The following is a 16,333-nucleotide window of genomic DNA, read 5'->3' on the forward strand; positions in this document are numbered from 1 at the left end:
GACAATCAAGGTTAGTAAAGGTGATTTTGAGAAGTGGCTACTGACTTCAGAAAGCCTGGAGCAATGGAAAGACCAGTGCAAATCTCTTTCAAAAAACTCCACAGCCCTATGAGAAATCCATGCTCTGAGTGGCCTCACTAGAAAATATCTGCTCTCTGCTTTCTCCCCTTAGCCCTTTTCCATTCATTTTAATCACATGCCAAGTTTAGAGTGGTTTGGTTTTTGGTTTTTCTTTTTTTTTTTACACTTGGGAGAGGGAGTATCTCTGTTCTGTGTTTTGAACGGAATGTTAATTTACATTGACCATACAAATTCAATATTAGAACTGTGCTTCAGGTTTCCTGAACGTGCTCAAAGTCCAACATAACAGTAGGACAGCTATCAGAGCTCAAAGGAAATCTGTCCCAGGCAGGAATCAAACATTTTGTGTCTGTAGGTTCAAAGCCAAACTAGGTGGCCAGCTGTTGGATTGCTAGAGAAGGTGCATGGTGATAAGAAGACTGTGGTTACACGAGTATTAAGCTCTGGTCAACTGCAGTGCAGCAGCTTTTGTGTACTGAGAGAAGGCTGATATTAATCTGAGGTCAATTAAGCTGTACTGGAGCTACACTCCAAGTGCTTTGGGCCTCATTTCCCACTTGCACTGGCTGCCCCAGGGATGCACCGTGGCAGGTCAGCAGGATGGTGGGCTATGTCTGTGACATTCCCCAGAAGAAACACAAGGTTGAGATAGTGAAATGCAGGAACTGTGTAAAATCATTCTGAGCTGAAACAAAACTTTTCGATTAGGTCTGAACCAATCTAATCAAATATTTTCTTTTGATTTTCCTAGAAGGTGTCAACAAAAGAAAGAAAACTGTTATTTAAAAAAATTGGAATGTTCAAAACCAGCTGAAAAAGCTGTGTACAGTGTGATGGTTACAGCCATGCACCAGCCTGCAGACAGAAAAGGCTCTCAAATATATTTCTTCACATGACCACATCAAGCCAAACTTTTCAGAGTGGTACAAGTGTCCAGACAATTAGATCCACAAACACATTCCCTGTAAAATGCTCCAAGTTCCTCCTCATCTTCCATCTAGAAATGGTTCAAAAAAAGGCCACTCATCTAGTCACACTGGAGCAGGGGTAATGAAGAAAGCCTGTTTAGAAACTCACAGCATTCACCAGGGCCCAATTTAGCATAACAAACACACTTAGTCTTATATTCAATTATAGTAGCATTAATTATAGGACCATTATTTCAATGCAGAAATCATCTCACAGAAATCCATAGGACTGTGCATAAAGCTAGGATGAACCTTCTCTTAAAAAAAAATCCACAAGAAACACCTCTTAGAAGTTTGACTTTTCCTGACATCTGTTTAAATGAAACTAAAAAGAAGTTTATGAGCTTCATTTCCCAAAACTGCATGGTCCCACCCGACACATGGGAAATACCCAGTCAAAACTAGATCTGAAGATTTGCAAATACTGACATTAAAACACAATTCCACTGGCTGGCTTTGCTCTTTTTTCAGAAACCTGGTTGTTTTTCTCCAAATGAACAAAGGAACCAATTGCCTCTAGTAGACTTCATTTCTGCAGCCACTGTCTTTGTTTATCTTCAATACCCATTAAAAACCTGGTCTTGAGTCTCATGCAGCTGTTTTAAAGGAAAAAAAAAAAAAGTGAAAGCTTTTCTGATGCAAAAACAAGAAGAAAAGGAGGGGGGGAAGAGAGGGGCCCACAGGGAACCAGGATTAACAGTTACAAAGACATTTAAAGGCTCTTCCCCTCTTTTCAACACATTAGCCTTTGAGCATTTGCTCCTATAGACAAATGCTGTAGTATCTCAGGGGCTGAGAAGGTGAACCTCATAAAGGAGGTCATGATCCACCAATTCACCATTTTCTTAAGAATGATGCCTTGACTTTATAAGGAAAATCACCAACAAGTGATGCAAATTGATTCTGAAGCGGCATCCCTTAAGTTATTGTGTTTTAGCAGTTCACACATTTAGGTCACATGAGAGGGTTATGCATTCTAGGGATTTATGTCTTAAATCTATAATTGTCACAGCAGGCAGGTTAGCAGAAAAATAACACCCTTTCTCCCCATTTGGTTGTTCATTTCTTCATGCTGGATTTCCAAAAAATTTAAAAAAAAAAAAAAAAACCACAACAACAAAAAAAACCCCACAGTTCTCTGTTGTGTAACACAGTTATTAATTATAACAACTGCAAAGGCATTTTGCTTTTCTGTTTAAATCTTTCTCTCACACTTTTATAATGCCGCTATCATACCACATCTAAACTCTGCAATGAGGTTCATAATGGAAAGTTAATATTTTCATTTGTGTCCCCTCAACTAAGGGGGCAAAATTGCTGAATGTTGAGCAATGAAAAGCACTGACACCTCCCACGCAAGATCAAGCTGCTCATCATTTACATCAGAGCAGTGCCTATGTCAGTGCTGCTCTTGCTTGCTGTTCTCTGAAGTGACAGTTCTTTGGAAGAATCCACTTGCAGCTACTGAGGAGCAAGGACATGCTCCCATGTCCTTTTACACAGCATTTTCAGGAAATGGTAATTCCCTTTGCCTCCTTCCATCTATTAAAGCACTGGTGTGTCCAACACACACACAAAAAATATCAAATGGAACAGGTAAGGTGTACTTTTGACTCCATGGGATCAGAGTTTTAAGGAACAGAAAAGCAGCTAAATTGCTGTTGTTTCTTCCTCAGTGGAAAGTCCCTGAGGGCAAAAGGATCTCAACAGATATGAATTTATTATCTTTCAATATGGAGGTTTTTGGTAAACCACTTTCTGATAAAGAATTGTTAGTATTTAAACAGCTGGTCCTTTGCCTGCTAAATCTGTCTAAAGTGTAGCTCATACTGGAGAATGGACACTGGTAGCCAGGCCAGTGAGTGAAAGTGCATTCTTCCCAAGACAGATCTCATCTCAAGGAAGCACGTAGCATTTCCAGCATCCTCAGATGGTTCACATGCAGTCCTGAAGCGCTGACATCCAAATATGCATTTCTTTACCTGAAAATTTACTTCAGTGTGGAAAGGTCACATTTCTCCTATGAGAATCCAGTTCTCTGGGAAGGTTAATGAAAGTTCCATATTGCTATATGCTTTTCCTGTGATATCCATTATTAGAGACCTACCACTGGTTGCTCCTCGGAAGCCATTCACAGGATTTCAAGGAATTAATCAACATGATTACAATGCTGAATGTGCTTACTCATTGATACAGAGTTCACACATAACAAGGTAGACAAATGCAACACTTGAACCTCTAAAGCACTAGGAAATCCCAAACAGAACCAGACACTGAACAGCAAACTTGAACTAAAATACACTATGCCTTGTAATCAGCAGTGAATTCCCTTTTACCACCAATAACTGTTTAAAGAACAGCAGACACACATGCACAACCACCCAGCACACTAAGAATGATAAAATACCTTGGAAATCACATCCAATCTGTTCCTGTTGCATTGCCAGCAGGCAGCGGGAATTAAGACAGGAAAATCAGGAATAGTACTACCTCACCAGAAGCACAAAACCAAATGAAGTTTAGTTTGCTGCTGCAACTGCAGGCCAGTTATCCTACACAAAAGCTGTCAGAGCAGGTGCTGGACTTTCCCTCTTACGCTGCTCAAATATAAATAATGTTTCAGACGGTGCTGTGCCAGGATAAGTCTACCACAGGAAGAATACCAGCACAAGACTATTTGAATAAATAAACCTTATCTAACATAACCATACTCCAAGTATTTGAAAACATGGAACTAAAGCCTGCATTTTACTCATTAACTGTATCACAGAAGACTTGCAAGTCCCTGTGACGTACTTTGTTCCCTCATTGCTTCCTGCTCCTCTGTCCAGACTGAGAAAAATCTCTTTACCAAAGTCCTCTGCCTGTCCAGAGACCACATGCACCACCTGCACTGAATCCCTCTGCTGACCTCATATCTCTTGCTGTTTAGTCCCTTTCTCCCCAGAACCATTAGCATATCTAGGTAAGTAGGGCCTCAATCCTGTCCAGAAGTTCTCAAGCAGCTCTACAAAACAATCAGATCAAAATAAAAAACCCTACCCTGACTCTCCCACACACATATCCCTGAGCAAGCTTCTTCCCTTTCCACACCCTGTTCCCACTCCATTCTCTTCTCCCCAGTCTATTTCTTAGCTCATTGTGAGTGGTAGCCCCAGCAGCAGCACCAGCCCCCCAGTCCTGCCTTGACCATAAGCCTGGGACAATCAGCTTTTTCTAAGGAAATGAGGCGTACGTAACAACACGGCCTCTGTGGGTACCTTTGTGTCCTCTCAGCAACCAGTGAACTGTCTGTCCAGCTCCCAGCAATCTGACAAGTGATGCAGAGAGGTTTCAAAGATGCTAATTTTTCTGTATATTTAATGTAAATAAGCAGGAAACATGCAAGTGGAAGGAGAGAGACCTTCTTAGCACCTGAGCAAGTGAAAGGCTGTGCTGCAAATTCCATCTCCTGTTTGATCACAGCAAATCTACAGAAGGATATGGTCTGAACACTTCAGTTGAAGAAAGGAAGATGCATTTAGTTATTGCGCCGTGTTAGGCATGAGCAAATCAAAGCATAAAGCACAAGACCCACACTTGTTTCACTGCTCACAGCAGCACCTGTTAGGATGTCCACAGCAAACTGTGGCACCAATTCAGCAACAGAAGAGGCCCAACTTTTGCAAGTTGTTCTTTGAAACATTTGTCTTCATATGCTCAGTGACTCTGCTTTAACCTAATCAGCCTATTTATGCTCACCACACCAGTTTTCCAGGTAGGCATTCTCCAAAAGCTTCCTTTCTCTCTAAACTAGCACAGAAATAACATGTATGCTTCTCATTTGTACTGAGACATTAAACTGGTTCTGCAGCTACCTAAAAACATTGTGTTTCTTTGGTGTTCCAGTTTCTAATTGTAACTCGCATTGCCTTCTCTACCTGCAGTATTTTTAGTTTACTCACTGCTGTTTTTTCCAGATGAAATCACAAATGTTTTCGGTCATGCTGTGCTCTGTATGATGGACTGAGACAGATTTTTTCAGTCTTCCTCCAGCATCCAACACAATAGCTTGAAAACACCCACATAAACTCATCTTGGTGAAGCTTCCGAAGTTTTTCAGACTTTATTGCAATGTTACAAGAAAAAAATTTAAAAAAAGGAAAAGAAAACTTACAGCTCTTTCCGACAGAATTCCTGAGTAATTCCCTGCTTGCTTGCACAGATGTTTTAAACAATTTTTCTGTTCTACAAATCCAAGTTTTTCTAGAGTTAGCAAAACTGGATTGGAAAGCCTATTCTTAGGCCAAATGTGTTGCTGCTGGAAGACGCACTAATTCAATCTGACAAGCATTTTAAAGGCTTGCTGATCCACAATCCACCTACATGCTGCCTACCCCATGCAGCCTGAATTAGCCGTCATGGTTGTTAGCCCCTGTTAAGATGTAACATCTGACCCCTCTCCTTAACTTTTGTGCTCTGGAAGCATTTATTATGGACTGCATTATGGTGGTGCCCTCCAGTACCAAGATAATTAAGACTTTTCTCAGTACTGGCCTATAAAACCCCCATTCCCTATGAATTTAAAACTCAGTCATGAAGATTCTCTGGGACTCAGAGGTTAATGAGCAAAGTGAATGTGACTGTATCAAATTCTGCACAGCCTTTTCTTTGGGACAAGGGAGAGATGAAATGCACACAAGTTCAGAAACAGAGTGTTACACTGAATATTAAATGTAGTCTTAAAAATAACACTGGTGATGTCAAGGCCACTGGTGCCTGATGTTATTCCCACGATTTCTACCTTTGAGCTTACTGCAGGCTGCACATCAGCTGTAACAAGGTGCAATGCACTGAGCCCTTATTCTACTCTGTAACACAGCAATTGCCAACAATAAATACATAGAGAGACATCTCAGCAGCACTGACAGTAACCCCCACTTCACACACAGTGAAGTCCTCCTCTCTCCTGGACAAGGATCCCATGATCCATCCACGCTCACCAGACCTGAGCAAAACAGTAAAACACACGTGATGGTTTGTTCCTACTTCACACATAACTTACCACATCTGTTACCCAGATGCATCTGTCCTACACCACAGGACTGCTGTGGCTCTGAGGGCCTGAGAGACTTTCTGGCCACTTCGTGGTCCATGCCAGAGAGGCGGATGCGGAACTGGTCCCTGCTGACTGTTTTCCGCAAGGTTCGAATGGTTTTACGGAACCTCTTTTCAGTCTTCTTCCGAGCACAGCGCACATCACACGTGTCTGAAAACCATCAAGGGTGAAAGCTGCTATAAGTGACCATGCACAAAAAAACCCACCCAATTCAAAACACCAACCAATGCAAATCACTGAGAAAACACTTCCGTGAACAAGTCTGAAATCCTTAAGGACTACACCACCAGGCTGGAAGAAAATTAATCAGACTGCAAGACTTCAATCCATGGGCAGATCTTAAATCTTTGAAACTATCCCCATCCCTCACTCTTTCCGAACCATTAATTTTCAAAACAGGAGATACTTTTTGTTACCATTTTGCATACAGATAGAAGTGAAAAATACGGAAATTAGGGAGCAAATGGCAAGAAGCTTCAAACCGCACCTTGGATTATTTTCCAACCAACCTGTCACCTCCTTTCGGCTCGTTTCAAGCTCAAAGTCCGCAGTGATAACAATTTCTCTAGTTGCTGTCAGTCTGCTGAGGGCTCCATGAACTTTCTTGCCAGAGCTGCATGTTAGGTTTACATAGTGGAAGCTCTCCATTACTGAATTATGTCTCTCTGTATGAACAAAATTAAAGGAAGCAAAAGCTTGGCCGGCTATGTTACCGAACATTCACCAGGGCTCAGCAAATACATCATCATGAAGAGTTAAAGAAGAGGAAAGGAAGACCCCACATGCCAGTAAACAAAGTCTGGCCAGTTTCTCAACTGGTGCACCCTCACATAGAATCATGACTCCTGTGCATCTACAGATATGCTGCCAGGCTGGGACTGGGGCACTGCAGCCCGTCTGAGTCACCACTAGGATGGGAGTTTGGCTGTAGCGCTCAAACCACATCCCCCGGGCTTTGCTACCAGGTTCTAAGGAATTGCCTTTGCACTATGCAAAGCATCTTAAAACCATGACATTGCCTATGTCAGGCAGGCTACTCAAGGGAAAAAACTTTGTGCACATATGAAGCATGTGAAAAACACATCAGCTTATAATGGTGTTTAAATTAAGTAGTGGCTGTGTACACAAGACATTTAGAGACCATTTTCACGGCTTCAGTGAGGAAATATTATTTAGTTAAAGAAAACACTCAGAATAAGCTTTGGTTCTAGAGTGCATAACTCCTCATTGAGCATCTAGAGTAGTTGCTCACTGTTACTCTGCTAAGGACAAACAATCAGACACACCGATTCATCATATTGTTTAATTACTCCTTTTCCCAGCTTCATTTATTTGATTTTATTTTTTTAATATGTACTTCTCATTTTCTGCTTACTTTTTAAATTCACAGACTGTACTTTCTGATTTGGAACAGATGGAAGAGCTGACCTCACTGTGTCCATCTGGGGCTGCTGAAGTATAAAAGGAAAACAAGAGAAAAGAGGAATAACCCTTTGACAATGGACTAGCATAAAAGGTCAGGAGATTATTCAATGAGGCATCAGACAGTAAGGAGCAGGTGAGAAAGGACAGACAGAAAGATAAAAAGAAAAGGAAGAAACTGAAAGAAAGAAAAGAGTGGTTGATTTTTCTAAGAATTTATTACCAGTGTTACAACAAAAAGGGACAAGGGCTTTCCTAGCATGACTGTAGGGACGCCACAAGGAAGTCCTATGATCTGAAATAACTATTGCAAGAATCGTGGCTGGGAAGGAGCAAGATCCATGAGGTCAGTGAAGAGTAGAAAGCCTCTAGTCCTCTATGCCTTGCTTATGGTGTACTTCATATCTGGAAAGCACTTGATAACCCTTGAGCTATGGTTCTAACCTCCTTACCTGCATTTTTATTTTCATACCTGGTATCATCTGTTCCAGACCTTCTTGAAACATCTCAGTCTTTTTCAAACTACATTTTCCTTCATTTAATTTAAAGGTTACGCTTATCTTGATGGCTGAAGCATCTTCAGGAAGAAACAATGACATGTTATTTTAAAAAAAGGAATGGAAAATTCAGATAGCCCTAATGTCACATCATCATAATGATGACATCAAAAAATACGCTGATATAAAGTGAAAAGTAATCATCACAGAAAACCTAAAGATATGCCATATCCCTCCTGCTGTGAAGCTGGTTCATAATTTGAATTGGAACAAAATGTGGTGAATTTTATTTTAAAAAATAAAAAGAGAAGAAGAATGAGAACAAGTTCAGATCTGGTATTAGGTAAATCAAATAAAGGTTAGCTGAAATCAAAGGAGATACTCCAGACTGGTTCAGCAAATAGTTTATGTCTATGTAAAATAGCACCTCTTATCCGTTTAGCTGTAAATGCTTTCTAAACTTTACCGTTCAACAGCTCAATCTAAACATATTGTATCTTGCCAACACTCTCCACCCTGGATGACTCAAAAGAGGCACGACACTCCCTATCTGGCTGTTTATTTCACTACTGATCTTTCTCTCTTTCTTTATTTTTAAGTCTTAGTTTGAGTGATCCTGATTGAAGCAGCACAAGGGGAATTTTCTGCTGGAATCATGAACAACAATCATGAGGATGAGCAAATAAAAACAGAGGGAGTAGAACAGAGAAGGAAAATAGAAAGTCAACAGAAACACCTTTATTTCACAGTTATCAACAAAAATAAATCAGTCAAACCATACAGCAGTAAATGTTGTGATTACCCAGCCAGCTGGAAGCATTTGTATTTTGCTGCTTTTTCTTAAGCTGAGATGACCTGCCACAGGTGAGGGTGTAGGCATCTTGTGATCCTAACAGACAGACCAGACAGAGAGTAAAGGCATAGGCACAGTGCACAGACTGAAGACTTCTGTAGTATGAAAGACATTTTTAATCTGTTGATCAGCAGCATCATCATCTTCACCTTTTTTAACAATGTTGTTCATAAAATACTCTGCATTAGAGCCTGTCTCTTTCTAAGACATTTAAAGGGTTCAGGAAGAAAAACAGTATCTGTCCCACAAGCACCGGCTGAGTCCCCATGCCATGTCCTGTGGGATGGAGGGGCTGCACAGGCAAAATCCCAGACCCCACGCAGGGCTGGAATGCCTTCGCCCCATTCAGCAGTGGCTCTCAGAGCCAATTAAGGAATGGCCCAGGGAGCACGGAGAATTCTGCCCTGTCCTCCCCAGCTTCAAAAAGACAGTTGTCATGGGAAGGGAATCTGAGGGTAGAGTGGTTATAAAAGATGAGGAAAGAGGGGCTTTCCTGGGACGCTGTCAGGGATGTAGACTTATATTATCTGTAGTGAAAGAGGAAAGATCCCTGCTGACTGTCTCCTTCTTGGGGCTTCCATGACAGTTAGGATATTTGCCCCACTCACACTCTCTACAGAATCACGTGCTTGGTTTCATCAGTTTTGACTTACCAGAAAACACCTGGACATCCGGAGAGCAGCTTAAAAAGCATCTATCACTCCCACCACTCTTAATGCAGTGCAGCAATACCTTGGGTGACATGTTATCAGGCAAGGGACCTTTTGTCTCTAAATAAGATAAAACAAATACTCACAGAATTAAAACATCTACCTACACCCTCCTAATAAATTGACAAGCAGCTGCTTTTGTAGCTGGTAGTGAGAGCACCCATGCAATTAATATGCTGCTTAGACAGAAAAATCAAAGCAAAATAAAAATCACTGGAAGATGACATCACATAAGCAATTTCCTTTATCATGAGCAAACCTTCTCATGCAGAGAAACCAAAGGAAATGGAAGAACGAGCTAGATAAAAGCACAGGAAAGAAAGCATCAAAATCCCTCAAAGTATCTCCTGTTTTTGGGGTTGGTTTTTCGCTTGTTTATATATGAGTTTCAACATCATTACCATCATGCCTTGCTAAAAAGCAAAGCGGAATACCGGGAACAATGACTCACACCACTTAAACTGGACAGACCATCAGATTTGACTGTAACCATATGGCCTTCACACACACCAGGAGTAGAAATGTATTCACTAGACACCTTACCAACACAATCCTTTTTATTCCAGTGTAACTTGTAGTTAGAGTGACACAGGCATTCATAGTCTCCCTGCGTGTTCACACACAGCTGTTGGCAACCACCATTGTTGATGCTACATTCATTAATATCTACGGAGGAAAGGTAAAAATAGTTATACAAAGTTACCATTCCCAAAGTTCTGTCCCCTAACTCCTCTAGGTAAACAGGTACACAGGTACTGCTTAGTAGAGTATGGAAAAGACTTTAGGAATGCTATCTGGACACCCATCTTGAACTAGTTTGTCTTCCTGGAAATGCTTTGATAAATTTCAAAGTAGACCAAATGTTGGTGGAAGGCAAATGCTAACTGTGTTATTAAACTTCACCGTTAAACAACATCCAGCCTCAGCAATATGTTAGCAAATTAACTCCAAGAAAAGGAGGTCAAATCAAATATGCATTGTACTGTGTCTGCTTAATTAATATTTCTAATTTGAAATAAACACAGGACAACACAGACAAGATTCATACTCATTGATTCTCCAAAGTGCTCCGATAGATACAACTACTGTGGAACGTGGTTTGACTCTGTGGGCAGACACTGTGTCACCATTGTCCCTTTTGGCCAATTATCCAATTTTAGGGCCTTGTCCCACCCAATAGATGCCGATAGGAGGAGAAACCACTGGCAACACAACATATTGCCCTTGGTGCAAACTTGCATGCTGATGCACAATATACCATTCACTAGTGCTGCATCCCAGGGGTCAATAGCGGGGCCAATACTATTTATCCTCTTGATTAAACCTGGATGATGGGACAAGAGTTCACTCTCAGTAAGTTCGCAGATGACACAAAACTGGGAGGAGTGGCTGATACACCAGATGGTTGTGCCACTATTCAGAGGGACCTTGACTGGCTGGAGAACTGGGTCAATAGGAATCTCATGAATTTCAACAATGGGAAATGCAAAGTTCTGTCTTTGCTGCTCAGATCCACCCCGATGACTGCTTCACTTGTCTCCTGTAGCTTTATGGCAATTATACATTGACCCAAAAAGCTGCCATCAAGAAACCTATCACAAGTCCCATAAAGTTTGTGGAACTGAGGAGTACCTGCTTCTACAGACAATTTTCTCAGTGGTAATAATGAGTTCTTGTCACTGTTCTCCCCAGCCATTTGTTTTCCCCTTAGTATCCTCTAAGTAACAATTTGTTAGAAAACACTGTGAAATACATCACAAAACTGACCTGAATTTGGGGGAAAATATCCTATTAACTGAACTTAGACAGCAAGGGTAGGAATAATGGAGAAAGAAGGGAACACCTGAAACTAGTACTGCTACCTAAGATGCTACAAAATCAGCCCAAATCTTTGGTTTTCATTGACCTTTTGTCAGGATGCTGCATGCCACCTCCAGCATTTATTGACTTCTTCTATAGAGGTCAAAAGGTTTATACTCAGTATTCCTACCAGCTTTGACACAGCCTATGATTGTCAGTCAATGAAGGACTTGCTACAGTATGAGGATTAACATCTTCTGCCCAGGAATAAGGAAAGGCCAGTTAGCAGCCAACAGCAAAATTACAGTTCTTTTCCCTCTCTGGTAGCCATAAGAAATTGAATTAAGGCAAAAGAATTTATGAGAACAGACTTCTTTTTGCAAGTAGAGCACATTAACAGTGTTATTCCTTATCCAGTCAAGTTCCCCTGTTCATCAGGATACAACACAGTGATGTTGTAGTCCTGTAATCTCCTTTGCGAGGAGGCAAAGGAGAGTAGAGGCAGAGGGTAGAACAGAGCAAGCACTGAGAGATCTCTCAAGTGTTCCAGTTGGTAAGGTCTTATGGAGTCAGTAAGGTCTTGCCAAGAGCTTATATGAAACCAAATTTAATTCCATTTAGTGCCCCAGTTATTGTTATATTAAATCTTGAAATTTGTCACACAAATATTCACATTTGACACACATCAAGGTTCTCTGAACATCTTTCTATTTCCTTGAACTGTTCTTGTAGGAAAGACATAAAAGATTCAAGAGTATTAATCTTGGCCACTGTAAATCAGTGGTACTACATCAGCTAAATTCCAATCTACATCATGTGAGGATCTGACATATGCACAAAGGCAACCTGCAGAACCATAATTTTAGAAGTCGTTCAGAGTTTCCTGCTCTTTAAATCCTTTTCCACTGACTTTTCACTGAAGTCAATGACACTTCTGCATGTGAAAATTGTATCAAATTAAGGCTTTCATATCCAAATGCAAAACCCATCAGCTTGTCCTAATAGTAACAGGTGCTTTCTGCATGCGTGGTACGAAGGTAAAATCATTTCAGCAAAGAAAGAAATAAGCAGGATTATTTTCTACTTTTGCCGTGTCTCGTTATCCTGGCAAAGAGCAAAAATTACTCCACGGGCCTCCTGCCTACACCTCAGCTTGCATCTTGCACAGACAATAACTAGACCTGTGGCAACAGCCCTCTCTCAGCAACGGCCTGTGGTGCCTTTCCACAACTCACCTCCACAGTGTGTGAAGCCATAGAGAGCGTATCCTTTGTTGCAAGTACACTCAAAGGTGCCTGGGTGATTGATGCACGTGTGGTCGCACGTCCGCTCGAAGGAGCATTCATCAATGTCTGCAGGTTTTAAAGGGATGCCTCAGTATCTTTCAGGCTGACAAGGCAGCCCTGATGAGCCAACAAAGTTGGACGCAGAGATGTGCGGATTTATGTAAACCAAGCAAATTCTTTTGAAGCAAATAATGTAACATAATGAAACGACAACTCTTAAAAGAGCACTTAGCTTGCCAAACAAGCTTTTTCTTGGCAAACGCAAAAACTGCTGTTACATTTTTAAAATTATGTTTAAAACAAATTATTTCTCTTCTACGGGAGAAGAAAACTGCTGACAAAACTCTTATTTCATTTAGAAAAGCCTACACAGAAGAGAATTCTACAAAAGAAAGTATTGCCTTTGCTTTTTCTCCCTAAATGAAAGCGAAGGCCACAATTTTAACTCCATATGAACATACAGTGTCTGATTTAAGCCTGCTGAAAATCACCATCTTCTCCAAGAATGAACATTTATTACACCATCAAAAGAACCTAAAACTTCTGTGCTAATACATTATGCATGCCATGTAAGAATGCTGCAAGACACAAAAACTTTCACATCAACTTCACGGCTTTGGCATCCTTCAAGATATCATTTCTGAAACAATCTAGGGAAAGTTACAGAAGTGACAGGGACAAAAGGGAGATGCAAGTCTTTACAATACATTTATAAAACAAATTACATCTAAAATACCCCCACAATATATCTTGAAAATATGATGTTTATATAGTAAGTTTGCTCCATATAAATAGCTGTCCCTCTTTGTCTGATTTATAAAGGATAAGAATACAGCAAAAACCCAGGTGAAAGTTACTTTCTGATGGTCAGTTCAGCTTTCTGAAATTAATCATTAATGTCAGATAGTTGTCTAGGAAATAGCATAATTCACCATTTGGCTTACTGACACTACATTGTTTCATACTGTAGCTTTTCCACACAAACAGACCATTTTGATATTTAAGTTTTTATGCATTTAAGCAGTTTAAGCAGGATTGCCAACTCCATATGTACAAACCATTATACAGCAAAGCAAATATGCTGTGTAAGTCTCACAGGAGAAATCCACATTATCTTCAAAATCAAATGCTCTATGTTGTTTTAGAGAACAGTGTTTCCAGTCTGTCTCCAGGTCTATAATTTCATAGATCATGTTATATCTTTCTCCTTTAATAATGAACTCATGGCAACGAAATGTCCTATTAAGAAAAAATAATTTCACTGCAGTGGTGAATCAGTCAGTAAGATGGACTGGGAGACATTGTCTGATTTTCCCTGTAAATTATTTTAAGATCATTAAGGCAGGGGGAAGTATTAACCTCGCAGAAAGGTTTTTAATATGATGCTGTCTCTGTCACTTCCTGATAATAGCTCACTGTGCCATTAAACATATCTCCTACAATAGTATCAAGCCAACTGTATTAACTCAACAGCTGTTTCAGAAGAAAAAAAAATCCAACACTGAGGAATGGAAATTATTCTGGAGTCCATTATCACCTCATCATTGCAGTAGATGTCCAAGCCACGCTGATTTGTCCTACTTTTGTTCTACTATTGTCTCTCCAGTGCACATACCTTGACAAGACTTCTCATCTGTTAATAATTTAAATCCTTTTCTGCAGCTGCAATCAAAACTGCCAACAGTGTTTTTACAGAAATGATCACAGCCTCCATTATTGGACTGGCATTCATCAATATCTGTAACAAAAAAAGCACTTCAACAAATAAACATAGTGCACTCAACATACTTCCACTGCCAGGCCAAGAAAACAGTCACATCCAGTTGGTTAGAGGAGCCCAGAAACAAAACCCAGTGAGAGTACCACAAAAGGAGGATCAGATCCAGCTCTTAAGAAGGATCTGGCCCATTCAGTCCCAGGACAGTGTTATTTCCTCTCATTTAACATACTGCTGTCAGTTACATTTGGATATATGTATTCATAAAAGACCATTTCCCTAAGTTCTGTTTGGAAGCACTTTGACTCCAATGCTCTCTAAAAGGTTTTAGCATTTTAAACATTCTCTCCATTTCCTCTCTGTAAGTCCAGCAGAAATCTCAGACAGACTTCCTGAGCTAGCCTGTCCTTTTCATGCCAATATTAGAATGAGGTCTTTATCTAATATTAATTGACTCAGGCACTGGGATTTCATCATTTTTGCTTAGCAGAACAGTCTTAACATCTAATTACTGGAAAACATATTCTAATATACAACCTAACTGTCCCTTTGCTCCTTGCCAGTGCTCTCATTAGAGCCAGCTGGACCAGTATATATTTATAAAACACACCCCTATTTACCCGCTGATATTTACTTACAAACTGCTCTAATACCCATCCGACTGCGGGTGAAACAGCAGACTATTGCAATGCATACCTGTAAGCACCTACACGTCTACTTCTCCCAGCACTGACCTCTGCCTCACCACAGGCCTTTATTACCTCTACCAAACCTCACCTGTGAAAAATGAGGCCATCTTGGCACGAGAGGTGGAAGTGGTGAGGGGGAGGGCAGAGCTGAAGAGATTCTCTGCACGTGATACACCTGATGTGATGGAAACCACATCTCTGGCTTTCCTCTGGACAGTGGACTACCCTCATTTGGAGATTAACACCTTACAGCAAGGTGTCGGTAGGCACAGGTCTGCAATCATAAAACTCACCTTTACATGTCTTGCCATCAAACTGGAGCGTGAATCCCACGGGACAGCTGCAGTGAACTCCGGTCGACGTGTCCTTGCACGTGCGATCACAGCCGCCGTTATTCACTGCACACGTTTCTGGCCAACAAGACAAAGCTGAAGTTTGCTCAGGGATATTATAATGCTAACAGGAAACACATGTGATACAAAGCACAGTTCCAAGCACACTGCTATTGGAACACATTTAGTCTAGTGCACATGAGCAGCTACTAAATACATGTGTTGGCAAAACCCCTGCCTCAGCTATTTCCAGGTTTTTTGTGGAGACTCTACAACCTAAGATATTGTCCTCTGGGTTTTCTTGTCCTTAAACACAAATCCCTGCTCCCTGATGACAAATCTGTTACTGTCAGTCTGTCTCCTTATTCTCACCCTGAATCCTGGCTGATCCTCTGACACTTCCCACCCATGCTCAGACACTTGGTTACACTTCGCACCAGCAAACTAGCTTTCTTAAATCCCTCCCCACACACCTTCCCATCCTACCTGTACCCCCAGTCGTGGTGGATTACACCCACACCGGTAGCCCACATGCCATTTTGCCATTTCAAACAAAGTCAGTTGGCCTAAGTTCCCCCTATGCAAACTATGCTGAAATCTCACCAAACCTTTCCAGTGAACACCCCTAAAACACGGTTCTTCACATCCAACTAAACAGAAATAACTCACTCTTTGGCATCCATCCTCTTGTAGTCAGTCTAACAATCTTACCACTGGCTGGACAAATGCAATTTTATATAGCACGTATTGATTGAGAGAGCTGCAAAGAACATTTTTTATGTCTGCTTTTTGAAATCCTCTCTTTCTAGCTCTATATCCTAGTTTTCAGCAGCATCAAGCATATGCCACTCATTCCAAGTTTTGAGAATTTTACTGGTTT

General features: G+C 40.9%; 1 protein-coding gene across 2 annotated transcripts in view; it reads right to left on the reverse strand.

Moving 5' to 3' along the window:
* Positions 1–16,333, reverse strand: part of SCUBE2 (signal peptide, CUB domain and EGF like domain containing 2) — a 41,262-nt gene that overhangs the window by 12,011 nt on the left and 12,918 nt on the right. Inside the window, exons 8-16 of one of the 2 annotated variants that reach the window (XM_050336484.1) lie at positions 15,415–15,531; positions 14,331–14,453; positions 12,665–12,781; positions 10,173–10,295; positions 9,573–9,689; positions 8,869–8,955; positions 8,042–8,146; positions 6,657–6,812; positions 6,094–6,297 (exon numbers count right to left, since the gene is read on the reverse strand). In XM_050336484.1, coding sequence (XP_050192441.1) covers positions 6,094–6,297; positions 6,657–6,812; positions 8,042–8,146; positions 8,869–8,955; positions 9,573–9,689; positions 10,173–10,295; positions 12,665–12,781; positions 14,331–14,453; positions 15,415–15,531 — 1,149 coding nt within the window. The remainder of the gene's footprint in view (positions 1–6,093; positions 6,298–6,656; positions 6,813–8,041; positions 8,147–8,868; positions 8,956–9,572; positions 9,690–10,172; positions 10,296–12,664; positions 12,782–14,330; positions 14,454–15,414; positions 15,532–16,333) is intronic. The other variant, XM_050336486.1, reaches the window with a different exon arrangement.

The sequence above is a fragment of the Myiozetetes cayanensis genome, unplaced genomic scaffold, assembly GCF_022539395.1.
Source record: "Myiozetetes cayanensis isolate MyiCay16 unplaced genomic scaffold, myiCay2020 scf6-25, whole genome shotgun sequence".
Lineage (NCBI taxonomy): Eukaryota > Metazoa > Chordata > Aves > Passeriformes > Tyrannidae > Myiozetetes > Myiozetetes cayanensis.